Source organism: Oryctolagus cuniculus, chromosome 15 (assembly GCF_964237555.1).
Source record: "Oryctolagus cuniculus chromosome 15, mOryCun1.1, whole genome shotgun sequence".
Taxonomy (NCBI): domain Eukaryota; kingdom Metazoa; phylum Chordata; class Mammalia; order Lagomorpha; family Leporidae; genus Oryctolagus; species Oryctolagus cuniculus.
Genome location: NC_091446.1, coordinates 78,323,086 through 78,350,124, shown reverse-complemented (window position 1 = coordinate 78,350,124; position 27,039 = coordinate 78,323,086). Strand labels below are relative to the sequence as shown.

At 46.8% G+C, this 27,039-nt stretch overlaps 2 protein-coding genes across 13 annotated transcripts in view; one reads left to right on the top strand and one right to left on the bottom strand.

Annotated features, from left to right (window-relative positions):
• SHLD2 (shieldin complex subunit 2) overlaps positions 1-19,671 on the bottom strand; it is a 74,860-nt gene extending 55,189 nt beyond the window's left edge. For 2 of the 12 annotated variants that reach the window (XM_070057999.1, XM_070058000.1), the window contains exons 1-3: positions 19,557-19,671; positions 18,462-18,518; positions 13,301-13,452 (exon numbers count right to left, since the gene is read on the bottom strand). In XM_070057999.1, coding sequence (XP_069914100.1) covers positions 13,301-13,452; positions 18,462-18,478 — 169 coding nt within the window. In that variant the 5' untranslated portion in view covers positions 18,479-18,518; positions 19,557-19,671. The other 10 variants (XM_017348685.3, XM_017348686.3, XM_070058007.1 and 7 more) reach the window with 7 other exon arrangements.
• Positions 19,672-19,716: 45 nt separating this feature from the next.
• GLUD1 (glutamate dehydrogenase 1) overlaps positions 19,717-27,039 on the top strand; it is a 34,551-nt gene continuing 27,228 nt past the window's right edge. Inside the window, exon 1 of the mRNA XM_008269891.4 lies at positions 19,717-20,391. Within this exon, the coding sequence (XP_008268113.2) occupies positions 19,947-20,391 (445 nt within the window). The 5' untranslated portion in view covers positions 19,717-19,946. The remainder of the gene's footprint in view (positions 20,392-27,039) is intronic.

Here is a 27,039-nt window from a genome sequence, read left to right as displayed (position 1 = left end):
CACTGTCCACCCTGCCTGTAAAAAAAAAAGGGGGGGGGGGATAAAGCACCGGAGTCCCATACAGGCGCCGGTTCTAGTCCTGGCTGCTCCTCTTCTGATCCAGCTCTCTGCTATGGCCTGGGAGAACAGTGGAAGATGGCCCAAGTCCTTGGGCCCCTGCACCCATGTGGGAGACCTGGAAGAAGCTCCTGGCTCCTGGCTTTGGATCAGCGCAGCTCCGGCCGTTGCGGCTATCTGGGGAGTGAACCAGCAGATGGAAGACCTCTCTCTCTGCTTCTACCTCTCTGTAACTCTGTCTTTCAAATAAATAAAATAAATGTTTAAAAAAAATTCTAATAGATGGTAAACCAAGTATCAGGTGAGTAGGCCTGGTGGTTAATATGTTTCTTTCTAGTGTTATCTATTATTTTGTGAGAGGCAGAAATGGTCAAACATGTAATGAAGTCATAGTTCCTGCTGGCAAAAGCACCCTTGGTTTGTATAGCAGACTCCTACACATCAGTATTTCCTAGCACCCTGCAAAGACACCATGCTTCAAAATTTTAATTACACGTGACTTAGTAAGTCTGAAGCACATCTTAAATATGCCAACAGGTGTTTCAAGAGAGGTAAAACATTTAGAGTATTGTTTTACAACTTTATGAATGGATACATTTTCTAATTCTAAAAGATGTTTAATGTGAAGCATTGCAGACTGTACTTCAGAACTTAAATTTTTTAATTAAATTTATTTGACAGATAGAGTTAGACAATGAGAGAGAGAGAGACAGAGAGAAAGGTCTTCCTTCCATTGGTTCACCCCACAAATGGCCGCCACAGCAGGCATGCTGCACCGATCCGAAGCCAGGAGCCAGGTGCTTCTTCCTGGTCTCTGACATGGGCGCAGGCACCCAAGCACTTGGGCCATCCTCCACTGCCTTCCCAGGCCACAGCAGAGAGCTGGACTGGAAGAGGAGCAACCGGGACTAGAACCCGGCACCCATATGGGATGCTGGCACCGCAAGCGGAGGATTAACCAAGTGAGCCACGGTGCCGGCCCCTTAAATATTGTTTTTAAATTAGGTTTGCATGACTTGATAGAGATCATGGATCACACATACAGCCAGTGCATCCTTCTGGGGACTCAGAATTTTTTTACAGCCCCCACTGGACCTGGCATCAAGCCTTGCAAAAGCCTGGAGACCTAATGCTTCCTCGACCCGATCAGGACTCAGAGTAATCGCTACCCAGCCTCCCACCCCTAGGCAACAAGACTGCGCAGGCCAAAATAACAAATGAACACCAAGCGCTTCCATCCAGGCTTTCCCCTTCAACAGGGCTGAGCTCTGTCAAAGAACAAGGCAGCTCCATGCTGGGGCGCTGAGCACAGGCCACAGGCCGTAAACACTGCTAAGCAGACCTGAAACAGCGAAGCCAACTACCTTGCGCTCTCCGCCTGCCAGCACACTCTGCTCTGCACAATTCATCAGAAGTCTGAGCTCAGCTAAGACCACGTCTTGCATACTCACAGTCATCCAAAAGGTAAGCCCAGCAATTAACCCCCCTCCCCGCTCCACTCTCCTCTCCTTTCTGCTCTGTACTCTGCCTCTCCTGCCCCTTCACGCTTCCTGTAACAGCTACGCTCCCTGACAACCCTCCACCCCATCCCCCAGCAAACAAGCACTCTAAGTCCCGAACCCACTTCCACAGTCTAAACGCAAACCTTGTCCAAACGCAAACCTGAGTGCGAGCTGCTCTTTGTCCCACTCAGCACACGCGGCACACACGTCATCCTCTGTTCTCACATAACAACAGTTCTTTTTCGGGTTGTGCCATCTGTTCTCACCTCTCCTTGCTTCTGTTACCCACTGACCTCCTGGTCACTCCCTCATATTCATTAAAGACACTGAAACATGGTACAGAACGCCCTCCGTCCCCCTCCCGGCCTTGCTCTGCCACAGTTTCCAAGCACCCCACTTCTGTTGAGGCTGACACCTGGAGCTACCTAGCCTTATGGTTCCCTGGTCTGCTCAACTCCAATAACCTTCACTTCGTCTCTATTCCTGAAACCACTCGGTGGCCAGATTACGTCTGATGTCAGAACCAGCAACTGTTCCCCCGAGTGAGCCTCCCACTCCCCAATCTCAACTGCCAGCAGCTCTTCTGGTTTCATTTGTTCCCTGCTTGCCTGGACTCAATGATCCATCATTTCAAGCACTCTGCCTACTGGAATCTATTGCCTCCTTATCCCTTCTGTCACACTGGCCCTGGAAACCCACACCAAGATCAACCTAATTGTTTAACTTCCTTGCTCAGATATTTCGGTTGCTGGGCCCTAAGAAAAGGGAAAAATCTTTCATACAACTATGTAAGGGGAATCCAAAAACGCTCATGGAAAAATGGAATTAAAAGTATGAGTTTATTCTAGTGCAAAAAATTTTGAATTCTATGGATTTTTCCATAATATACATTTTCATAATATACTTTTTCATAATATACACTTCCCACATGTTATGAAAAAAAGTTCACCCAAAAAAACTTTTGCACTCAAATAAACTATTTTAATATAATTTTCCTATGAACTTTTTTCTTTAAAAACGCAGGCAGAGAGACAGAGAAAGATCTCCCATCTGCTCGTTCACTCACCTCTGGGCTGAGCCAGGCTGAAACCAGGAGCCAGGAACTCAATCTGGGTCTCCCACATGGGTTGCAGGAGCCCAGGGACTTCAGCCATCACCACTGCCGCCCAGGGTTACAGTAACAGGAAGCTGGAGTCAGGAGGAGAGCCAGGACTCAATCCCAGACGATCTGATATGGAATGCAGGGGTCCCAACTGCAGGTTGACTGCTGTGCCCAAAGCCCATCCTTCCATGAACTTTCTTAAGTACCCTTGTAAATACCAAAGCTGTGAAAAGCACATTATTTCAGTTGTGCTAAGTACTCTTATGCAGTTTGCTCTCTCATTTCCTTCAGTGGTCGCCCGAATATTCTCCTTTTCCTCAAACTCTCCCTTACAACAACCATGTCTCCCCTCCTGCCCCTGTTATCTCAGCGGATCAAACTGTCCCTCCTTTACTAAAAAAAATTCCTCAGGCGTTAATCCAAATTTCTCATCTACCACCCAAACACCTCCTCAGTCACTATCCCTTCCGCCTTATTTCTAATGGAAACTGTCTTCCTATTTCTGCTAGAATCCGGGATCTTCACTCCCTCTATTCCTGCACAGCTCAAGGACATGGGAGACTTGGAAGAAGCTCCTGGCTCCTGGCTTCAAATCGGCACAGCTCCGGTCATTGCGGCCAATTGAGGGGAACCAGCGGGTGGAAAACCTCTCTCTCTGCCTTTCCTTTTCTCTTTGTGTAACTCCAACTTTCAAATAAATTAATAAATCTTTTTTAAAATAATAAATAGCTCCTACACAAAAGAATGAGTTAGAATAAAATGTGATAGACAAAATAAACTTTATAATTTTCCAATAAACCAAATGTTAAAAAGATAAGAAAATTAATTTGGATATCAAAGACCAAAAATAGTTGTTGTTTTTTAAGTAAGTTTCTATTTCTGTCAAGAACAATGCAATTATAGAGGTCTAAAAAGATGATAAGTAAAAACACAGGGTACCTTCTCCAGGTTTAAGCTATTTAAAACAAAAACAGTAAATCTATCAGACCACTCAGAAAAGTTTAAAATTAAAGACACACACACACACACACACACACACACACGTACACAAACTACATAGGAATAAAACTTAGCCTCCAAAAACTTTACTGAAGGTATTGAAGTGGGCAGGCATATAGGTTAAAATTGATTAGGTTTGTCCGGCGCCGCGGCTCACTAGGCTAATCCTCCACCTGCGGCGCCAGCACACCGGGTTCTAGTCCCAGTCAGGGTGCCGGATTCTGTCCCAGTTGCCCCTCTTCCAGGCCAGCTCTCTGCTGTGGCCTGGGAGTGCAGTGGAGGATGGCCCAAGTACTTGGGCCCTGCACCCCATGGGAGACCAGGATAAGTACCTGGCTCCTGCCTTCGGATCAGCGCGGCGTGCCAGCATCGGTGGCCATTGGAGGGTGAACCCACGGCAAAGGAAGACCTCTCTGTCTCTCTCTCTCGCTGTCCACTCTGCCTGTCAAAAAATTTAAAAAAAAAAATTCCAAAAAAAATGAAAAAAAAAAAATTGATTAGGTTTGTGAGCGGGAAGACCACGCCCCTGTGTGACCTCATCCCCCTACCTGGCCAGACCTGGGTGTCAACCAGCCAATCAGGCTAATTAACCACTCCCCTTTGGAAGTGTGTTAAAAGTCTAGGGCACAGTGTGCCCCGCTGGCTCTTCTTCCCAGGCCTCTTATCAAGAGGGGGCCCCACGCCTCCAGGGCGCATGGCCTTTGGGCCATGTGCTCTAGGCTTCCTGGCCCTGATACAGGCCTAGCTGCTCATCCACGTAGCTGGTTCCTGGTGCTCTCCTAAATAAAGCTCTCACTCTCCTATGCATCTTTCTCACTAAATAAAAGCTTAAAATGTACCATGCTGCCTCATTTATCTGTGCCGGTATTTAGAATTCCTCTCTAAGTATTAGGCAAGAACCCTCTCGGGCTTATTAATATCGGGGATTTAGTAATCAGCTTGTGGTAGCACATGTGGCACCCCGGATAGCATTTCTAGGGAACTTTAAAGGGCCACATTTCAGTGTAAATTTTAGGGAGTCTTTTCCAATTTCAGTATCAGCTTTGTAACACAGCAATTAAGCCACCATCCGTGCTGCAGGCATCCCATATCATATCCCAGTGCCAGGAGTTCCCACTGATCTGCTTCCAATGCAGCTTCCTGCTAATATGCTTGGGAAAGCAGCAGATGAGGACCTTGCCTCCTAGGACGGAGTTCCTGGCTCCTGGATTAGGCCTGGCCCAACCCTGGTTGTTGTGGACTTTTAGATAGTGAATCAGTAAAAGGAAAGATTTCTCTCTCCCTCTTTCTCTATCTCTGACAGTCTTCCAAATAAATAAACAATTGTTTGTTTGTTTTTAAAAAATTGCGTTTGTGAAGATTGTGTGGACATAATGAAAGATGCTCCATCCTATTTGTTTTTTTTGTTTGTGTTGTTTTTTTTGTTGTTTTTTGTTTGTTTGTTTGTTTTTTTGACAGGCAGAGTGGACAGTGAGAGAGAGAGACAGAGAGAAAGGTCTTCCTTTGCCGTTGGCTCACCCTCCAATGGCCGCCGCGGCCGGCGCACCGCACTGATCCGAAGGCAGGAGCCAAGTACTTATCCTGGTCTCCCATGGGGTGCAGGGCCCAAGTACTTGGGCCATCCTCCACTGCACTCCCAGGCCACAGCAGAGAGCTGGCCTGGAAGAGGGGCAACCAGGATGGAATCCGGCGCCCCAACCGGGACTAGAACCCAGTGTGCCGGCGCCGCAAGGCGGAGGATTAGCCTAGTGAGCCGCAGCGCGGGCCATTCATCCTATTCTATAGTTAAACCATGTAAGAGGTCCAGCACTCCAGCACAGTCGGCTAAGCTGGTTCGTGTCCAGGCTGTTACTCTTCTGGTCCAGCTCTCTGCTTTGGTTGGGAAAGCAGTAGAAGATGGCTCAAATGCTTGGGCCCCTACACCCTCATGGGAGACACAGAAGTAGTTACTGACTCCTGGCTTTGGATCAACTCAGTTCCAGCCTCTGTGGCCGTCTAAGGATGTAAGACCTTTCTCTGTCCCTCTCTCTCTCTGTCAGTAAATTCACCTCTCAAACAAAAAAATAAAATCCTTTTAAAAAAAATACCAATGTCTCCACATGAATCCATAAATACAATGCAACTCCAAGTAGACCATGATCTTAATTTAATCATGATCAGTATTAGCCATACTTAGAAATATAAATAACAATATAAGTTCCAGTTTTCCAAAATCATAAGCTAGATTCAAATCAATTATTCCTAAGAAAACAGAAGCACTAGATGTAAAACCCTAATAAAGGCATCTTCCCTTTCACATTTTTACCTAAATGAATGCATTTTCCCTTCCCCTAGCCTAGTGAATAAGGTTTGCATAAGAATTTCAGCAGCCTACAGAAAGGAGATGACTTGGAATGGGGGACCTTAGACCCAGCTATTGAAGAAGCCTCCAGCAAAAGGACAGCTCCACTGTCCATCAGGAAGCCTCCACAGGGCTGATGCGCATTTCCTGGATAGGCCACCATCAGAACAAAGCCTGAAAATCTGCATAATTATCCACTGACTAGACTTTTTTTTTTTTAAACCTCCCCCTGCAGCTACTCTTGTCCCTTTAAAAATCTTTTTTGCTGGTAGTCAAGAGCACATTTTGAATCCAGAAATTACTCTTACTCTTTCCCAGACTGCCAGCTTCTTAAACCCTTCCCTCTTACCAATGCTAGGCTCCAGTGAATTGGCCAACCACGCAGTAAGCAGCAAGGGCCTGAGTATTTATCTGGTAACAGGCAAAGTATGAAAGCTAATTCTATTGCTGTTGTTGTTTTTAATATTTCTTTTTCTGAAAGGCAAAGCAACAGAGAGAGAGGAGAAAGACAAAGAGAAATAGAAAAAGATATCTTCTATGCACTGGTTCATTCCCCAAATGGCTACTACACACACGGGTGGACCAGGCTGAAGCCAAGAGCCCAGAACTCATGCTGGTCTCCTACTTGGGTGGCAAGGGCCCAAATACTTGGGCCACCTTCTGCTGCCTTCTCAGGCAGAAAAGATGTATCAGAAGTAGAGCACCAGTACTCAAATGAGTACTCCAATATGCATCTACTGTGCCAAAATGCCAGTCCTGAAAAACTAATTCTTAAAGTCATTTATGGATAGTCTGAGAGTAACAATAAGAGAAAATCAGGAATCTAGAGCAAGTTAGCATTGAAATTGCTTTATGTGAAAGTATTTGATCATCAAGTACAGTAAGAATTTTTGTTTGATGGCCTCATGGGGTCAGGGGAGCAAAACTCAAAGCACAGGACCCACATAAAATGTTGAGTCTAATAAGAGAGTATCCCTATAGTAACCCAAAAGGAAGCACCCTCAGCATTAACGGTCATCCAAGTGTAAACCAGAACTTGCAGGCTCTTAACCACAGTATGCATTGTTTGGTGGGCCAGACAATTGCAAGCCTGGGATTAATGTGGCACTCTGCCTCCCCACAGAAAAATAAAAAGTTAGAAAATATGAAAGAGTAGGTAAAGACAAAGATAATAAAGTGACAGAGGACAGAACGGGGTAAAGACAGTATTTGAAGAAGTAACAGTTGAAAATGTTCTACAACTATGAGAGATCCCCATCTACAGCCTCAATCCAAAAGAACAAGTATACGGGGGAGAACAACGCCAATGAATTGGCCCTGTGAAGATTCGTAAGCCTGGGGCGATGCCCCATTTGACCTCTCTTCCTGTTCTGTCTGGAACATCTCCACTTCCCTCGCATATAAACTCACTTCAGCCACAGTGAATGATGATGCAGTTACCAAATGCACACTGTCTCCATCAGACCGTTTTGGTTAAAAAAAGAGACATTAGGTCACCAAACAGAAACAGAGGTATTTATAAAGAAACACATAGATTATAAATGAAATTAAATTTGAAAAGTCATTCTTCTAATGACGCCATATCATAGGGTTCTGGCCAGGATTTGGAGTGAACATGGCTGGACACCTGCCCAAAAGGTATTCAGTCATCTGTAGACTGAGGAATACAGAATAAAGGTCACAGGGTACCAACCATGACTACTTAAAAGGGCTGAGGACATAGCAGTGACTGTGATGAACATCTGTGGTACAGCTCAAGGCGTTTCAGCAAAAAGCATGCTGGTCAACACACCAATCTGACTACCGTAACCATCAAAAATGCGTATAGCTGTACCTATATTAATTTCCTAGTTTTAACAAACGAACCAAGCCTATGTAAGATGGTGATATCAGAAAAAGTTTAGTGAAGGGTATATGGGGAACTCTGGGCTATTTCGGCAATCTTTGTGTAAATCTACAATAATTTTTAAAGAAAAACTGTTGCAAACCAAATGATAAAGAAAATAAAAAACAAAACCAATTTTAGAACTTTCTGGCAGTCTTTTTTTTTTGACAGGCAGAGTTAGACAGTGAGACAGAGAGAGAGAGAGAAAAAGGTCTTCCTTTTCCATTGGTTCACCCCACAAGTGGCTGCTACCGCCAGCGCATTGCGGCTGGTACTCTGCACTGATCCGAAGCCAGGAGCCAGGTGCTTCCTCCTGGTCTCCCATGCGGGTGCAGGGCCCAAGGACCTAGGCCATCCTCCACTGCCTTCCCAGGCCACAGCAGAGAGCTGGACTGGAAGAGGAGCAACCGGGACAAAAGGCGGTGCCCTGACTGGGACTAGAACCCGGTGCGCCGGCGCTGCAGGCGGAGGATTAGCCTAGTGAGCCACGGCGCCGGCCATGGCAGTCTTCTTCAGTGTTCAACAACCTCAAGACTTCAGCATGCCTGGCCCAACCCTCAGTGGCACTAATGTGGGCTCCTCAGGCCACTCTCATGGCAAGGCAGTGGCTGCTGTGCGGTGGGATCCACTGCCCAGCTAAGGAAAGCTGCCAGCTGTGGGACAAGGAGCGTGGGTTCTACACCAAAGACCCCCCTGGGCTCAAAGCAGGCCCTGTGCCAGTGCTGGTTATGAGTCTTCCATTCATCACCTTCGTGCTCACGCTGCACATGGGGACAACTACACTCGGGCCCAGACTCAGCTACACCCATCTGCCATCTGAGGAGGAAGGAAAAAGCCCAATACATCTTGGACCAAAAGTATAGTGATTTCCTATTCATGAGAAAGAAAGTTTCTGTAAGCTTACTGCTTTACAAGGAGCATTAAGAATTAAATGTTGGGGCCAGCACCGTGGCTCACTAGGCTAATCCTCCGCCTTGCGGTGCCGGCACACCAGGTTCTAGTCCCGGTCGGGGTGCCGGATTCTGTCCCAGTTGCCGCTCTTCCAGGCCAGCTCTCTGCTGTGGCCCGGGAGTGCAGTGGAGGATGGCCCAAGTACTTGGGCCCTGCACCCCAAGGGAGACCAGGATAAGTACCTGGCTCCTGCCATCAGATCAGCGCAGTGCGCCGGCCGCGGCGGCCATTGGAGGGTGAACCAACGGCAAAGGAAGACCTTTCTCTCTCTCTCTCGCACTGTCCACTCTGCCTGTAAAAAAAAAAAAAAAAAAAAAAAAAAGAAATGTTGGAGGATGGCACTGTGGCATAGTGGGTAAAGCCTCTGCCTGCAGCGCCAGCACCCATATGGGCACCAGTTCAAGTCACAGCTGCTCCACTTCCAACCCAGCTTTTTGCTATGGCCCAAGTAGAAGATGGCCCAAGTCCTTGGGCCCCTGCACCTGCGTGGGAGACCCAGAAGCAGCTCCTGGTTTTGGATGGGTCCAGTTCCTTGCAGCCAATTGGGGAGTGAACCAGCAGATGGAAGCCCTCTTTCCTCTCTGCCTCTGTAACTCTGTCTTTCAAATAAATAAATCTTTTTCTTAAAAAAAGAATTAATATTGAAGAACCTGTTTTTTAAAGACTAATAAACTTTTTAATTCATTTATTAAAAAATCAATTTTAGGGCCGGCGCTGTGGCGTAGCAGGTTAAGGCCCCAGCCTGCAGCGCACATCTCATGTGGTTTGGGTCCTGGCCACTCCTCTTCCAATTCAGCTCTCTGCTATGGCCTGGGAAAGCAGTGGAAGACGGCCCAAGTGCTTGGGCCCCTGCACCTGCGTGGGAGACCTGGAAGAGGCTCCTGGCTCCTGGATCAGCGCAGCTCTGGCCGTTGCAGTCATTTGGGGAGTGAACCAGCGGAATGGAAGACCTCTCTTTGTTTTTGCCTCTCCTTCTCTCTCTGTGTAACTCTTTCAAATAAATAAAATAATTCTTTAAAAAAAATCAATTTTAAAAAGTAGAAAAAATGAATATACTAGTCATTGTTTTTTCAACTATCAGTTGATATTTGAAGCATATCTTTGAGTACTTTTCTTTCATTTTTCAGAATGTTCAGATTCTTTCCTACATTTAAAATTCTATGTTTTTTATAATTATTATTGGTTTAGATTGGGAATTATAGAGAAAAATGTTTATTTTTAAAAATAAACATCCCATAACAAATTTAAAAGTGATAAGGATCAGAAATGGTGTGAATCTACAAAAATAGGCCTGCATCCTCTGCTTCCAATCCTATTCTCTGCTAAGACACCTGGGAAAACAGCAAAGGATGGCCCTGCCACCACTGTGGGAGACCTGGATGGAATTCCTGGCTCCTGCCTTTAGCTTGGCTCAGCCTTCACTGTTTGTAGACATTTGGACAGTGAACCAGGGGACAGCAGATCTCTCTTTCTCTGTCTCTCCCTTAACTGTCTGTCTCTCTGCCTTTCAAATAGATAAAAGTTAAAAAAAGTATAATGTACATTATAGCTAACATAAGAATATACAAAAAATGTTCATCAAAATAATCCCATTTTTGGCTACTAATAATACCAACTTAAAAAAAACAAACGGGGGTAAGGATAAATGCTTGCTTTAGCTTGAGCCTTTCATCACAAACACCTCTTGTCCTTGAGGAGTCCTTTCCCACTGTCATAACCATATGTCTGTGTTCTTCACTGACAATTCCTTTGCTTGTTTTTTCTTTTCTTAATAGCTAACCTGAAATTTCGTTCTGGATGGCCAGCAGCTGTCAATCTCTACCCTCAACAATGCAGTAGTCTCTTTGTCTTCATAGGTTTTCTAGGAACAGCCAAGGATGCAATTAAAAAGGATTCCACACTGAATGAGGAAGCTGTGGATAACAAACATGGGAAAGGCTCCCTCCAGGTCCACTCTGTAACTTCAGAAGTACTGTTCCCAGCTATGCTGCTGATAACCTACCACTCTAACACAGAGACCTAGACACTTGCCCTTTCTGCCCTCAGGACAAAGAAAGGCAAGGCAAGGACTTCTCATTTCAACACAAAGGCCAGATTAGCTCTTTTAAAATTGTAAGCTTCTTGTCCAGGTGTCACACTGATCACAGCAGGCTGTGGATGGCAACTTCATCTAAAAGTCTATAGTCATTTGAGAACTTGACATTTCATTATAATCCTGAGTTCCCCAGAAGTTGAGAATGGGTTTTGGTCCTGCCCTGTCTTGCAACAAAGTAAACATCACAGCACACAGCTCTTCCCTTACAAGCTGTCCATGGTAAAAAGCTGTCCAAAAACAGGAGGCCTAATCTTAAGACTGTCGTAATTATGTAAGTTCTCCAAGAGAACTAGAATTGAAGATTTCCCAATGTAGAGGGAACCTATATCAGATTTTCACATGATATTTTAAGAATATGTTCCTCTCTGCCTTAAACTGCCCTTATGCAAGCAGTCTAAAGAAATAGCTTAACACAATAAAACAGCAGAGAGCAAGTCATTTCTTTCTGTGACAAAAATGGCAGACACTATTGGCTGTCTACCTAACACCAATTCCTTCCACTCTCCTTGATCACACAGAATGTGAACTTCACAGGTTAAAATTGTAGAAAGTCCCCCTCTTAGGCTTCCCTACAACCAAGGCATGGGCATGTAACCCCGTCCTAGCTACTGGGGCCTAACAGAGGTAAAGCCGGCTGGCAGGCCTTGGAGGTTTTCTCCCTGGTTCTTAGGTGTACCTATATGTGACCCCTGGAGCGGGTATAGCCATCTTACAACCTTTAGGAAAGACACCACCAACTTGCTGGACATGACAGGGAGAAAACATTTTGGTGTCTGATGGTATGGTTCAGCCCTAGTATCAATGGTAGAAAAGCTCAGGCTCCAGGATTCTAATTAGAAATACTTGTGGTTAGCTTAGCTTGTTGCTTTGGTGTGTGTCATTTTTATTGATATTGTTACTTGAGAGCCAAAACATCCTACCTAATCCAGATATCAATTATCAGTTTACTTGATGCCACTTGGCTGACCTAACATTACCTCAATCTTGCCCCCTACTGCTTCCCTGATTTGATCTTTTGTGCCCTTTTAAAATTCTAATTGCTCTTAGAAGCAAGCTCAAAGTAACTGTACTCAAACTAAGCTTAAAGGTGAAGTTGGTTTCTTCTTTAACTCCTGCATGACATCAAGGGGAAGGTACCTTTTGCTTCTCTGGTCTACTTCTCAGTTATATCTGCTTTTACCAGTATTACAGATTTGCATCCCCTCCCCCTTTTTTGGTCCATATTTTCTTTCCTACTACCCAAATTACAACACCACAGTGAAATCACAATTGATCCAAAAATTTTAAAGACAAAACGCCAAAGTCAGGATAAAGATTTGCTTGTATGGGGCATCATCCATATAGATTAATAAAGAGATGAATGGTGAGGCATTTTGAATGCTGAGTAACTGAATGTGTTATCCTTTTTACACATAAGGAAAACAAAGAAAACCTCAAAAAAACAAAGACATACATAATGAACAATATATATGTGGTACCATGATCCAACCTTATTTCAGCTAATTTTAAAAAGCTCTCACATTTCTTGCATGCCATGTTTAAAGGGATAAAATGCTACATGATTTTTTTGTTTAGTCACACCATGAAAATAGTCCTTAAGCAGGAGGTGATAAACCTTTGTTGGCCATTACTGAGCAATACAGCAAAATGAAAACTGAACCAGCCAGATTTAACTAACATTTGGTTATTAGGAAAAAGATTTTGAAAGAAAAAAAGACTACAAACATTGAAGAGTCCAGATTTTCTTTGATATGGTTTCTTTGCATATTAAAAAAAAAAAAAACCAGAGTCACTAAAGGGAAAAAGGTCCAACTTACAAACTTTTCTGAACATCAGTTAGAAATCAAAATTTTTCCTGAAAACTTCAGCACAAAAGCTTGAAAAACAACCCAGGATGCACCAAAATGACCAATGCTTGGAAAAATCCTAACTAGGATATATTCATTTTCAACCAAATTGCTATCTAAGCCAAGTTGTTTTGATGGTTAAATTACTTTTAATCAGAGTACATGCTAACTCTATATTTTCATTTATCTTCATGTTTTGCACATGTTCCTTCCTTAATGGGGGTGGGGAGCCTTGTATTCTCATTTTCATATGGCTGATTAAAGAAGCATTAACTAGCACTTGTGAACTAAAAACTATTAAGAATAAGGAGATCTGATAAAAGTTTCAAGGTTTTCAGTCCCTTATCATGAAGGTCCTTGTTTATGGGGCCAGCGTTGTGATGCAGAGGGTTAAGCCACTGGCTGGGACACTGGCACCCCTATCACAACGCCAGTTCCAGTTCTGACTACTCCACTTCCAGCATCCTGACATGCAGGGAAGGCAGCAGATGGTGGCCCAAGTACTGGTTCCTGGCACCCACCTGGGAGACACAAATGGAGGTCCAGGTTCCTGGCTTTGGCCTGGCTCAGCCCTGGCTGTTGCAGGCATTTGAAGAGTGAAGCAGCAGATGGAAGATCTCTTTCTCTCTGTCCCTTTATCTCTGCTATTCTGCCTTTCAAATAAATGAAAAATCTTAAAAAAAAAAAAATAAGAAGAAAATGCTTAGTAATAATTTAACAATAGGAGTGTAAGGAGCTAGCACTGTGGCATAGAGGATTAAGCCACCCCTGTGATGCGTGCATCCTATATGGGTACCAGTTTGACTCCTGGATGCTCCACTTCTGATCCAGCTCCCTGCTAATGTGCCTGGGAAAGCAGATGGCCCAAGCGCTCAGGCCCCTGCACCCACAGGGGAGACCTAGATGAAGCTCCTGGCTCCTGGCTTCAGCTGGCCCAGCACCAGTCTTTTGCACTTTCAAATAAAGTAAATCTTGTTTTTTTTTAAAAGAAGTGCAAAGCATTTTTTACAAGGACTCTCACTTCTTAATTTCAAACTTACTACAAAGCTCCAGTGATCAAGACAGCTGTAGCAGTGGCATGAGGACAAGCATCTGAATAAGCAGAACAGAACTGGCCGTCCAGATACAAAACCCTCACATTTACGTCAATTTATCTTCCATACAGTGTGAAGTCAGTTCAATGGAGGAAAAAACAGTTTAGAACAAATGGTGCTGCAACAAATTGGTTATCCATATGCAAAAGAATGACATTGGATTCCCATCCTCATCTCACATACAACAGTAACTCAAAAATGGGTCAAAGATCTAAACGGAAAAGCTAAAACTATTTAAAAAAAAAAAAAAAAAAACCTTAGACTAAAACATATGTGTAAAACCCTATAACCGCCAGTTGGAGGTGTGAAGAAGATTTTTTTTCTGTCAAAGGTCATTTGGATATTTATAACATCATTCACAGGCCATACAAAATTATCAACTTAGAAATAAGCCTGCTATACATGTATTGAATGTCAAGTCCCAGGTGCAGTAGCCGTGGCAGGACCAAACCAAATGATTTCATGGGCCTTATATGGCCGGCAGGCCTGACGTTCCCCACCCCTGAAAAAGCACAAGCAACAACAACAACAAATTTATAAAATGGACTTCATCAAAATTATAAACTTGTGTGTGGGGTGGGGGTTGCGGCACAGCAGGTTAAATCATGGCTTGGAACGCCCACATCCCATACTGGAATCCCTGAGTTCCAAGTCCTGGCTACTCTACTTCCAGTCTAGCTTCCTGCTAATGAATGCCCTGCAAAGCAGCAGCTGACAGTTCAAAGACTGTGTCTCTGCCACCCCTTCAGGAAACCTGGATGGATTTCCAGAATCCTGACTTAGGCCTGGCTGTTACAGTCATTTGGGGAGTGAACCAGCAGATGGAAGATCTCTCAATCTCAATCTCTCTCTCCCATCCTCTCTCTCTAGCTCTGTCGCTCTTTTAAATAGATAAACACTTCATAGTGCTTCAAAGACCATAAAAATGTGAAAAGAATCTCCAGAATGACTGAAAATACTTGCAAATAATTGATCTAACTAACTCACTTACACCTCTTCAATAAAAAGACAAATAACCCACCTTAAAGATGGGCAAAGGCTCTGATTTGACATTTCTCTAAAGATACACAAATGGCTAATAAGCATATGAACAGATGTTTAACACCCTCTTTAGCTGCCAAGGAAATGCAAATGAGTAACACTTCATACCATTAGAATGACTATAATTAAAAGACAGATAACAAATGTTGGTGAGGATGTAGAGAAACTGGAACCCTCCTTTCACTGCTGGTAAAAATTAAAATGGTACAGTCCCTATGAAAAAGTTTGATAGTTACTGAAAACTTTAAGCATGGCGTTGCCATATGACCCAGGAATTCTACTCAAAAGAACTGAAATATGTCCATACAACAATTTGTGCAAAAATGTCCATATTAGCATTATTCATAAGCAAAAAGTCCATCAATGAGTAGATTTAAAAAAATGTAGTAGAGGGGCCGGTGCTGTGGCATAGCAGGTTACAGCACAGCCTGTGACGCCAGCATCCCATACAGGCGCCAGTTCCCCTGCTGCTCCACTTTCAATCCAGCTCTCTGCTGATGGCCTTTGGGCTTGGGTCGCTGCCACTCCCTTGGGAGACTCAAGGAGGCTCCTGGCTACTGGCATTGGCCTGGCTTGGCCCTGGCTGTTGCGGTCACTTGTGGAGTGAACCAGTAGTTGGACAACTCTGTCTAACTCTGCCTCTCTCTATGTAACTCTTTTAAAATAAATAAATTTAAAAAGGGGAGGGGGGTGACGCTGTGGCATAGCAGGTAAAGCTGTTGCCTGAAGCACTTATATCCCATATGGGTGCTGGTTCGAGTCCCAGCTGCTCCACTTCTGATCCAGCTCTCTGCTATGGCCTGGGAAAGCAGTAGAAGATGGCTCAAATCCTTGGGTCTCTGCTCCCATGAAAAAGACCTGGGAAAAAATCCTGGTTTCGGATCGGCTCAGCTCTGGCCGTTGTGGCCAGTTGGGGAGTGAACCAGCAGATGAAAGACCTCTCTCTGTCTCTCTGCCTCTGTGTAACTCTGCCTTTCAGATAAATAAATAATCCCCACATGGGATGCTAGAGCTTAGCCCACTATACCACAGTGCCAGCCCCACAACAAAAACAATTTTAAACTAAATAGAAATAGCCTTATAAGACTTGAAATCTCAGTCTTATCCAGCAAACTGATTATCAGCCATTTATTTAGTCTCTCAGCCTCAGTTCCCCCTTCTGTTAAATCAGGAATTACAATACCTTCTTCACCGTGAAAACAAATACTCTTAATTGTTCACTAAATCTTGGGGTGTGGCTGACAATTGTTAGGAAAATGGTGCGTGATCTACAACCTGACACCATCCTAGGCTCTAGCCCCCCACAGCCATTGCTGGAAGCCAGGTGACCACAAGGCCCAACCACGGGTGTCAGGCTCCACTCCCAGCCTAATGGGATTCGGTGTCACACTTCACCCCCATCCTAATGGGACTGCTGCTCCCAATTCCCTTCCCTGCCTGCCCCCTGGCAAAGTTTTAAAAGGACCTGTTCTCGAACACAGGGCTCTTTTTCTCTCTCCTCTCTCATGATCTCCCCCCCATCTCTCTGTCTATCTCTCTCTTGATCTCTCTCTTACCCTTTCCTTCTCCCTCTTTTTCTTTCCTCGCCCCTCCCCTCCGGCCTGCTGGGTTTATCCCAATAAACCCTTTCCCTTACTCCGGTGTTTTAGTGTGTTTTGTGTTTTTAATTTTTAAATGTATTTGTAGGGTTTTAAATTTTTTACAACTTGAATTTGAAAACATAGAGAAAATTAGAAAAAATAAAAATGTGTATAACGTGTGGAACAGAGTCAGCTTAAATTTTATAGTCAAGTTAACATTGACAAAAATGAGTATGGGGCCAGCCTGCAGCGCCGCCATCCCATGTGGATGGAGTCCTGGCTGCTCCACTTCCCTTCCAGCTCCCTGCTGGTGTACCTGGGAGGGCAGTGGAAGATGGCCCAGGTGCTTGGGACCCTGTCCCACATGTGAGACCTGGAGAAAGCTCCTGGCTTTGGCCTGGCCCAGCCCTGGCCAATTGCAGTCGTTTGAGATGTTAAACAGCGGATAGAAAATTCTGTCTCTCACAGTCTAACTCTGCCTTCAAGTAAATAAGTCTTAAAAAAGTACCATACTCGGGCCGGCGCCGTGGCTCACTAGGCTAATCCTCCACCTAGCAGCGCCGGCACACCGGGTTCTAGTCCCGGTTGGGGCGCCGGATTCTGTCCCGGTTGCCCCTCTTCCAGGCCAGCTCTCTGCTGTGGCCCGGGAGTGCAGTGGAGGATGGCCCAAGTACTTGGGCCCTGCACCCCATGGGAGACCAGGATAAGCACCTGGCTCCTGCCATCGGATCAGCGCGGTGCGCCGGCCGCAGCGCGCTGGCCGCGGCGGCCATTGGAGGGTGAACCAACGGCAAAGGAAGACCTTTCTCTGTCTCTCTCTCTCACTGTCCACTCTGCCTGTCAAAAAATAAATAAAAAAGTACCATACTCAGAAAGTGAGTATTACAAATGAATGATAACTCATAACCTGACTATTAAGAAAAATGAGAAGACTGTTACAATATCTTAAAAAATGTATTCCTGTTTTCTCCCTTGAATAAGGACATGAGTAAAAGAAGACAAGCTGGAATAGCACTCCGGATTTCACTGAATTAAGTTCCACAATGATTTCATCTCCTCTGAAAGTTGTCATCCTGGAAATTGATACCCTAATTAAAGTGTTACTTTCAGAGGCCCCGGTGCTGTGGGGTAGCAGGTAAAGCTGCAGCCTGCATTGCCGGCATCCCATATGGGCTCCTATTCTAGTCCTGGCTGCTTCACTTCCAATCCAGCTCTCTGCTAAGGCCTTGGGAAAGCAGTAGAAGATGGCCCAAGTCCTTGGGCCCCTACACCCACATGGGAAACCAGAAGAAGCTCCTGGCCCCTGACTTCGGATCAGCCCAGCTCCAGCCATTGCAGCCATCTGGGGAGTGAACCACTGGATGGAAGACCCTTCTCTCTCTCTGCCTCTCTGTAATTCTGCCTTTCAAATAAATAAATCTTAAGGGAAACAAAAAGTTACTTTCATTAAAGAGAGGTACTTTCTTTAAAAATATAGATTTGAATAAATTCAATTAATTTAGCAGTTGTAAAGAAAATAAGGACCTGTGTGTCCAAAATAAGTAAATAAAGATAAAACAATAACAAATAAAAATGCATTTGGGCTCTTGTGGAGCCATTTTGTAAGGCATTATACACTTTAGACGCTCAGTAAAAAAATCATTTCCACAGCTCCACCCGCATTTTTCACTGCATCCAGTGTGGTGATTTCGGGAGCACAAGAAATAGAGGAAGCAAAGTCAAACATTTATTTTTCTAAAGGTTAAGGTTATCGAGAGACAGATAAACTAGGCCCAGAAAACCACTTTCCTCAAAACACACTGAAGAATTTAATCTGAGAATTCTTCCCACATGTTTACTGATGCTAATCAGATAATTCCGCAATTACAGGTGGGGGGAGCATGTTTTCCAGCGATTTTTTTTTAATTTTTGCTACACGAAAATGGTAAAATATGTCTATCAAGTGAAAAAAAAAAGAAATGTGGTACCTTATTCCTTGAATCATGAAGGCGAACTCAGGATTCCAAGTCAGAGAATATTTTCGGCTGAAAAATACCAGATAAATACAATGAACGCCTATGACTTATTTAGCCAATAAGGCAAAGTACAAGGTTCCCCAGCAAGGAAAGACGTTTGCTTTGAGGGTGCAGGGAGATGCACACATGTCACTGCACTAACCCAGGTTATCATTTTCTGTTTGGGAGGCAATGATGCGAACTTTCTCTTTCATGTCCTAAGATTTGACAAAGTGCACATCAACGTCAAGTCAACGAGGTGCCAGTGTGGGCGCGGAGGCCGAGTCCGGTGCCCTGGGCTCGGACCGCTGCCTTAAGTGTCTGAGTCATCAGATTCTTACACGCACCTTAATTTATCAACTTAGCATTTCCCATCCAGTATGCTGATAAGCACCTAGATGAACCCTCGCGTGCCTTGAAGTTTTCAAACCGTCCAAAACACGCCGAGGGGACGGCACTAAGAACGCCTAACGTGGTGTAAACACTGTCCAAATCCAAATCTAACTTCTGGAACACCCTCGAAGGCTCGGATTTCAACCCGGCTCAAAGGAAACCTCCCCTTGAATGCCGCAGCCTTCGGAAACAAGCTCCAGGGAGACGCGATGCAGCCCCCTGCTCTAATTCATTGCGTGCCAGGTCGAGAGCGCGCGTCGGAAAAGGGGGCTCCCCGGGCGGTGCAGGTGCGGGTGCGGGTGCGGGTGCGGGACGCGATCGCCGTGGCTGAGGGGAACGCGGCACAGGCCGAGGGAAAAACCAGCCGCACACGCTGCCTCAGCCTACCGGCCGTCCCCTTCCCCGGCCCGCCGCCGCCTCAGAACTCCAGCTCGGGCGAGGCTGCTCGGAGGCCCTGCCTGCGATCGCCCCGTCCCGCGCGCCCCGCGCCCCCCACGCCCTGCCCCAGCAGCCCGGGGGACGCCAAGGAGCGGCACCGTGACTCACTCGCCCCGGGCGCACGGCCAAACCGCCGCGGCCTCGCCCCAGCGCCGCGCTCCCGCGGCCTCCCAGAGCTCCGAGGAGGGCCCAGGCCCCTCCCCGGCCGCCCCGCACCACCCCCGGCCGCGCGCGGACCTGAGAGCCCCGCTGTGTTGGGGGGGCGGGCGAGGCCTCCCCGGAGCGCCGGCCGCCGCCGACCGCCCCTCCCCCGCCACGCGCGCGCGGAGTCGCCGAGCATGCGCACCGGCACCCCCCCCGCGCGCGCCCGCCTGCGCGCCCCCGACGCCTCCCGCCTGGCCGCCTGGCCGCCGCCGCCTGGGAGGCCGGGCGAGGCCGCGGCGGAGGCGGAGGCCCGGCTCCCTGGGCGGCGCGCGCGGTCCCCAAGTCCGCCCTCCCCGTTAGTCGGCGAGCGCCCGAGGGGAGGGGACAGCCAGGCAGGCAGGAAGCGGCCGCTTAAAAGGCCAGCCCGCGCCAAGCCCTTCCTCCCTCGGTGCGGAGGCCTTCGAGCGCGACTCTCCCGCCGCCATGTACCGCTGTCTGGGCGAAGCGTTGCTGCTGTCGCGGGCCGGGCCCGCGGCGGCGCTGGGCTCGGCGGCCGCCGACTCGGCCTCGCTGTTAGGCTGGGCCCGCGGGCAGCCGTGCGCCCCGCAGCCGGGGCTCGCGCCGGCGGCCCGGCGCCACTACAGCGAGGCGGCGGCCGACCGCGAGGACGACCCCAACTTCTTCAAGATGGTGGAGGGCTTCTTCGACCGCGGCGCCAGCATCGTGGAGGACAAGCTGGTGGAGGACCTGCGCACCCGCGAGAGCGAGGAGCAGAAGCGGAACCGGGTGCGGGGCATCCTGCGGATCATCAAGCCCTGCAACCATGTGCTGAGCCTCTCGTTTCCCATCCGGCGCGACGACGGCTCCTGGGAGGTCATCGAGGGCTACCGGGCCCAGCACAGCCAGCACCGCACGCCCTGCAAGGGAGGTGAGCGCCCGCGGCCCGCGCGCCCCGGGTGTGGCGGACTCGGGGCATTGTGGTGGTTTTTTTTTTTTTTTTTTTTTTTTCCGCCTGAAACCATCCGGTCTTTGGGCCCGCCTTCTCCCCCGCGGGCCTCTGCGTGCGTGGATGCTGCATGCGGAGCGCGCACTGCGCCGGTGCCCCGCGTGTCGCCGGGGCTCGTTCCTGCAGAGTGTGCAGGGCGAGTTTCCCTGAGTTCAAAAATACATTGTTTGCTTTCTTTTTTCCACCCCCTCTTAGAACAGTGACAGGTGACACGGGGACACGGGTTGACAGTTTCATTCACCAAAGGAGTTTGTTAGCCACACACCAGCCTTTTCAATGACTTTCCCACTCTGACAGCTTTCTATTTTGTAGCAGAAACAAGGGGGAGGGCGAAATAAAGAAGGAAAAACGAAACGAGCGGTGAGCGTAACGTCGCCGACAAACACTGGGCGTTCTGACAGTAAATCTAAAGGCTGTAGGCTGTGAGCTGCCTGCCAGCCAATGGAATGAAATAGCCCTGGGGGTGTGTACCGGCCCTGGCCAGCACCAGATTGGTGCTTCGGGAAGAGATAAAAGTAGATGAGGAAAAGGGATTGAGGCGGTTACAAATTGGTAGTCCCCGAGTTAGCCTGTGGTGAAAATGTTGGAATGTCTCTAGATTTGGCTGCTGCAGTCAGATGCTTTGTTTGAGCAAATAAAGGTTTTCATCCCCCCTCCCCCTCAATATATTGCACAATGTCTTTGAAGGTAGCCAAAATAGAAAGGGCAAAATCTAGATTTTTTTTTTTTCCTGTTGCATGGGAGGAAAAAAGTGTGGGAGGGGCTACAGCGTCCTGCTGGGGTGGATTGCCTTTAAGCATGGAGGGTGTTGGACTGCATCCTTTGTCTCGCTCAGCCTGGTCTCCTGCTCTTTCTGTTAGGCCCAAGGACTTAACGATTTTTTGGAGGTCCTCTCTGACCAGAAAAACCAGCGCTGTGCTGGGGAGCAAAGGTGGCTGCAGAGGGCTTAATGATTTACTAAATTTGCATTGACCCCACCCACTTCTATGGCTTGCCTTTGGAGTAAGCCCTAGAATTATCCTCAAGCCTAGATAGTCTCCTTTGGGAAGAGTGGGGTCTAAACCACTTTCACCTCTGATTTCCCTCTCCGGTCCAAAAGGATATAAAACTGCATACACTTGTCACTCTACTGCGCTGGCCTTTTTCCTTCCTACCACTCCCTTATTGTCCAAACCAGACTGCCCTGAAGAGCAGACGAGGAGGTTGGAAGAGGTAATGGGTAGAAAATACTGAATTACATTGCTTCTTTAAAATGAACATTAAATTATTTTACTGTTGTTGACAGTGCTTTTTTCAGTCCCTTAAAAGATACACAAATAGCCCAGTCTGTTTGGTTTTCGGTCTGGTCTCTGAAGTGCTTTAAAAGGCCCAGCCTTACTCAGGTTTACCAGTTTGTCAGCCTTATTCCTCTTGCTGCATCAGCAGTTTTAATGCCAAAATGTTGAACCTGGCAACAGATTGCAGCCGGGACCCCAGAGCACCAGCACCGTTATTGTAGCCCTTTTTTGTCCTGCAGGGTGATACAGTTCTGTTGCATTAACCCACTTGGGAAAAGGCAAGCCAGAGCTGAAAGAGCTGTTAACCCCGCATGTAAACACAGAGACGTAAACAGCAAGCATCGCAAGATGGTGGAGCATGAAAGAAACAGGCCTTTATAAAGTGATAAGCAGAGAGTTTGAAAGAGTTTGCAGAGGAGTATATACAGCTGTGAAAAGCCCTAAATGTGCAGTGTGTGGAAGATAAACAGTGTCCTAAATCCATACTCAGCAAAGGTGGGTGCTGCAGACCACCAGACTTTGCTTCCAGGATCCCCTGGGGTCTTCACACCCATTTATCCCCCTTGTCTGATGGCAGAGAATGTGCATCCCAAGAGAGACTTGCTTTCAGTGGGTTTTTCTCACTTTTAAACATTTAAAGCTTTTTTGACTTACAGGAAACTTCTTCATTCCCCCCTGTCTTTTTTTTTTTTATTTTTTTTTTTATTTTTATTTTTTTTTGACAGGCAGAGTGGACAGTGAAAGAGAGAGAGACAGAGAGAAAGGTCTTCCTTTTGCCGTTGGTTCACCCTCCAATAGCCGCCGTGGCCGGCGCACCGCGCTGATCCGATGGCAGGAGTCAGGAGCTTTTCCTGGTCTCCCATGGGGTGCAGGGCCCAGGCACCTGGGCCATCCTCCACTGCACTCCCTGGCCACAGCAGAGGGCTGGCCTGGAAGAGGGGCAACCGGGACAGAATCCGGCGCCCCGACCGGGACTAGAACCCGGTGTGCCGGCGCCGCAAGGCAGAGGATTAGCCTAGTGAGCCACGGCGCCGGCCCCCCTGTCTTTTTTTAAGATTGATTGATTTGAAAGGCAGAGTTGCAGAGAGGAAAGAGCACTTCCATCTGCTGGTTCACTCCCCAAAGTGGCCGCAGTAACCAGGGCTGGCCCAGGCCGAAGCCAGGGGCCTAGCTCTCTCAGCCCTCTGCACCCCAATGCGAGCCCCTCCACTCTGGTCTTAGAGTATCTTTGGTGATTGAGGTAAAAGATGATTTAGATGATTGATCCCTGGGCACTGAAATCTTTAAATCTGAGGCATAGTTTAGCACCTTCTTCCCCTCCCTCTGAACTGCCCTCTTCCCAGTGTTCTTTGCCAAACAGAGCACAGCACCTCCTCTGCTCCTTTTGTCCTTTCTCAAACCCTCAGCTCTCTGTCTAATCTTTCCTCTAGAATGACCTGAGTTTCCTAAAATAAAATTCTCTATATTGAAGCAAAGCCACGGTCCGGTTATCTTTGTAAGGGGAAAAAAGGTGGCTTTTTAAATATTTATTTATTTGAAAGGCAGAGCTAGAGAGAGAGAGATGGATCTTCCACCTGCTGATTCACTGCCAACACGGCTGCAATGGCCAGGGCTGGACCAGACTGAAGCCAGGAGCTTCTTTCCGGTCTCACCCATGGGTGCAGGGGCCCCAGCACTTGGGCCATCTTTATGCTTTCCCAGGAGCATTAGCAGGGAGCTGGTTCAGAAGTGGAACAGCCTGAATTGGAACAGGTGCCCATATGGGATGCAGGCACTGCAGGTGGTGGCCTAATGCACTGCACTAGAGCGCCAGCCCCCCCTCCCCAGCAAATTTTTAATAACATTGTTTTTGTGCGCCTCTTCCCATGCATGCCTTAATTAATTGATGTCATTAGGTTTACCTCTAATTAAGGATTTGCAGAAAAGTGTGCTGTAGGCTAGAGATTGTTATTACTAGAGATTGTTATTACAAATTTTCTGAGTAAATTCTCTGCATTTTATTAGCCATGGTTCTGAGATCAGGACATTTTATCATTTTTTTAAAGATTTATTTGTTTATTTGAAAGAGTTACACTGAGAGAGAGAAGGAGAAGTAGAGAGAAGTCTTCCATCCACTTCCATTCACTCCCCAAATGGCCGCAAGGGCTGGAGCTGCACCTATCCGAAGCCAGGAGCCAGGAGTTTCTTCCGGGTCTCCCACGTGGGCGCAGGGGCCCAAGGACTTGGGCCGTCTTCTTCTTTCCCAGACCATAGCAGAGAGCTGGATCAGAAGTGGTGCAGCCAGGACTCAAACAAGCACCCATATGGGATGCCAGCACTGCAGGTGGTGGCTTTACCCACTATACCACAGCCTGGCCCATGGATGTTTTATCCTTTATAAGTCAATGTGAGGAGCAAGCATTTGGGGGCCTCCTCCATCCCACTTCTCATTGGGAGTGTCTGGTTCCACTGCTGATTCCAGCTTCAAACCTTGAGAGGCAGTGGGTAGTGGCTCTCGTGGTTAGATTCCTGTCACTCACAAGGGAGACCTGAGTTGAGTTCTTGCTCCCAGCATTGGCCTTGGCGGGACCTGGCTATTGTGGACATTTGGAGAGTGAACCTTTCCCTGATATATGTTCATTCTCTCTCTCCCCTTCCCTTCCCCCTTTTAAATAGATAAGTAAACATTTTTAAAGATAAAGGTGAATTTGGGGCAAATGTGCAGATTGCTAATAACAATCGGATGTTGTGAATTTACTTTCTCTTCAAGCCTACACCCTCATTGTCTTGTTAAGGCTATTAAGCCTTATCCCTTTTGATACAGTGACCCTAAATCTTTACTTAACAGTTCTAATACCCAGAAAAAGGCTCTTCTGTTAGCTCAGTGACTCTGTTCAGAGCCAAAGTGCAGAAAGGAACAACGGGAAGTAGGAGGCCTTGTCTTGAGGACTGGATGCCAGGGTGGGTTGGAGACAGCGCAGAGCTGCAGGCACGCCTTCCTGGTGAGAACAGTGGTGTGAGAAGAGCAGGAAGTACAGCACTGGCTAATTCTTTGGAGTTAAATGTGAAACTGTGTGTGTGTTATAAAGGTCTCTTCATTTCATTAAGCCAACTGCCTCTCCCCTAGCCATATAAGAGAGACGCATATTTCAGGTTGTCATTCCATCTTCCCATCATTTTTATGTGTGGCAAGTTTGCTTTGGCAGTAAAAACCCCACTTGCAGGAAGGCTGTTCACTCATAATGCAGAGTACGCTTTGCAGGGATTGGCACATCAGAAAGAAACTAGGGACTAAGCACCAGTATGTGTTAAACTCTAATGAAATTGGCAGCGTTTAGATTTTAAATGTGAGAAACAAAAATTAAGCTTTTATTGTGTGGCTTTTAGTGGGAGGAAGATGGGTTTGCCGCCATTGCTAATATGCTGAGAAAAATCAGTTTTGATCAACTTAGGTAGAGATACTGACAATTCTGCCTGGAACCTTAATTAAAGACTGAAATATTGTGAACATTGAACAAATCACAGCCACCAATCCCCAATCTGGGACACATGACTCTTCTGGCTTTTTCCTATTTATTTTGCATAATAATTAGGTTTTTAGAATGCAAACTGTTCAAAGAAAAATCTTATCTCCATGTCAAAGCACATCAGTTCATAAATGGCTCATAATTCCTGTATCCAACAACCCCTGTTCATGTTCAAATTGGATGTATGCAATTCATATGGTAATGAAAGCTACAAAATGAAAAGTGGGCATTTGGTACAGCAGTTAAAGTGCCATTTGGGACACCCACATCCCATATCTGAGTGCCTGGGTTTAAGCACCCTGTTATGTTCCCAATTCCAGCTTCCTGCTAATGCACACCCTGGGTGGCAGCAGGTGGTAATTGAAATACTTGGGGCCCTGCAACCCACGTGAAGAGACTAAGATTGAGTTTAGGTCCCTGGCTTTGGCCTGACTCAGCCTTGACTGAGGCATTTGGAGGTGAACCAGTGGGTGGTGGCTTCCCCTCTCACTAAATGTCTCTCTACCTTTCAAATAATGAAAAACAAAAAGAGGCTGATGTGGGTCTTAGCATCTTAATTTTTACTCCGTGTTCTAGCTTCACTCGGTCTCCTACACAAATAGGAACAAAGGGTATAAACATACATTCACAGGTGAGTGTGGGCCACACCACACAGAAATACCCATCATGAGCGGGCTGGAGAGAGGAAATGAGAGTGGTACCTCCTGGTGTGGTGTGTAGCAGAGAGACCTCTCCCCTGATCTCAGCCTCTCTGTGAAGTAGGTGGTGGTACCTTGGTTGGATATACAGTGGGGTGGATGAGACCAGGTGCACTCTGGGAAGGTGGCCAGCAGTTAAAGAGATAAACATTTTTCAGGGGTGTAAGAATTCCAGCTCACTTTAACTTTCACTAACTGCCTATTTACATCATACCAAAGCAAACCTACCAGCAGCCCCTCCCCCAAGGTAACCATAAACAGCCTTAAATCCAAAGCTGTTATCTGTCCAGGTAAATCAATCTTTCCCCCTTCCCAGAAGCAGAAGTGCATGCAATTAGAATTCCTCACTATCAAGATGGAGGTATTAATCTGTGAAGTGCTGCTGATAAAGGCAGGGAAGGCCTTTTGAAGGGCAAAAAGACAACCTCAGAGCGGGCTGCTCAGTGCCCTATTTGATTACCTCCAAATGCATGAAAACGGTCATGGTTGGGCCAGGCCAAAGCCAGGGACCTAAACTCAGTCTTAGTCTCCTCACATCGGTTGCAGGGTTCCTAGTACTTCAGTTACCCCCTGCGCCACCCAGGGAAAGTCCACGGCAGAGGCCAGCTGGCACAGGCAAGGGCAAGGGAACAGTAATAGCAGACATCTAGAGCTCTGCGTGTGCCAGGCGTTTTGCTAAGGACTTTATGCATTGTGTTCTGTGCCTCATAACAACACGTACCCAAGACCTTTTCATGCATCAGTGCCTTTATGCCGGGTGAGATACACTGTTGTCCCAGATTTCCAAATGTGGTTACCAGGCTGAAGAGTGAAGGTGACACAGCCAGTGTCCAAGCAGTGGACTTGAGCACCAAGTGTCCGGTCACTGATTCCAGCACCTGCCTTTTTAGTCATTCCTGTCTGTGAAAAAGTTCTCAGTTGTGTCTTGATGTAGACAATTGATTGAGAACTCTGTCAGGCCACGGACACAGTGATTCCTAACACTTTGGATCATAGATGCCTTGGAACTGTGTTAAAAGCTGCTAGAAGACCAACCTTCTTAGAAAGTCATGCGAATTCAAACAACTTTGCATCTGTAAACTGTATCTT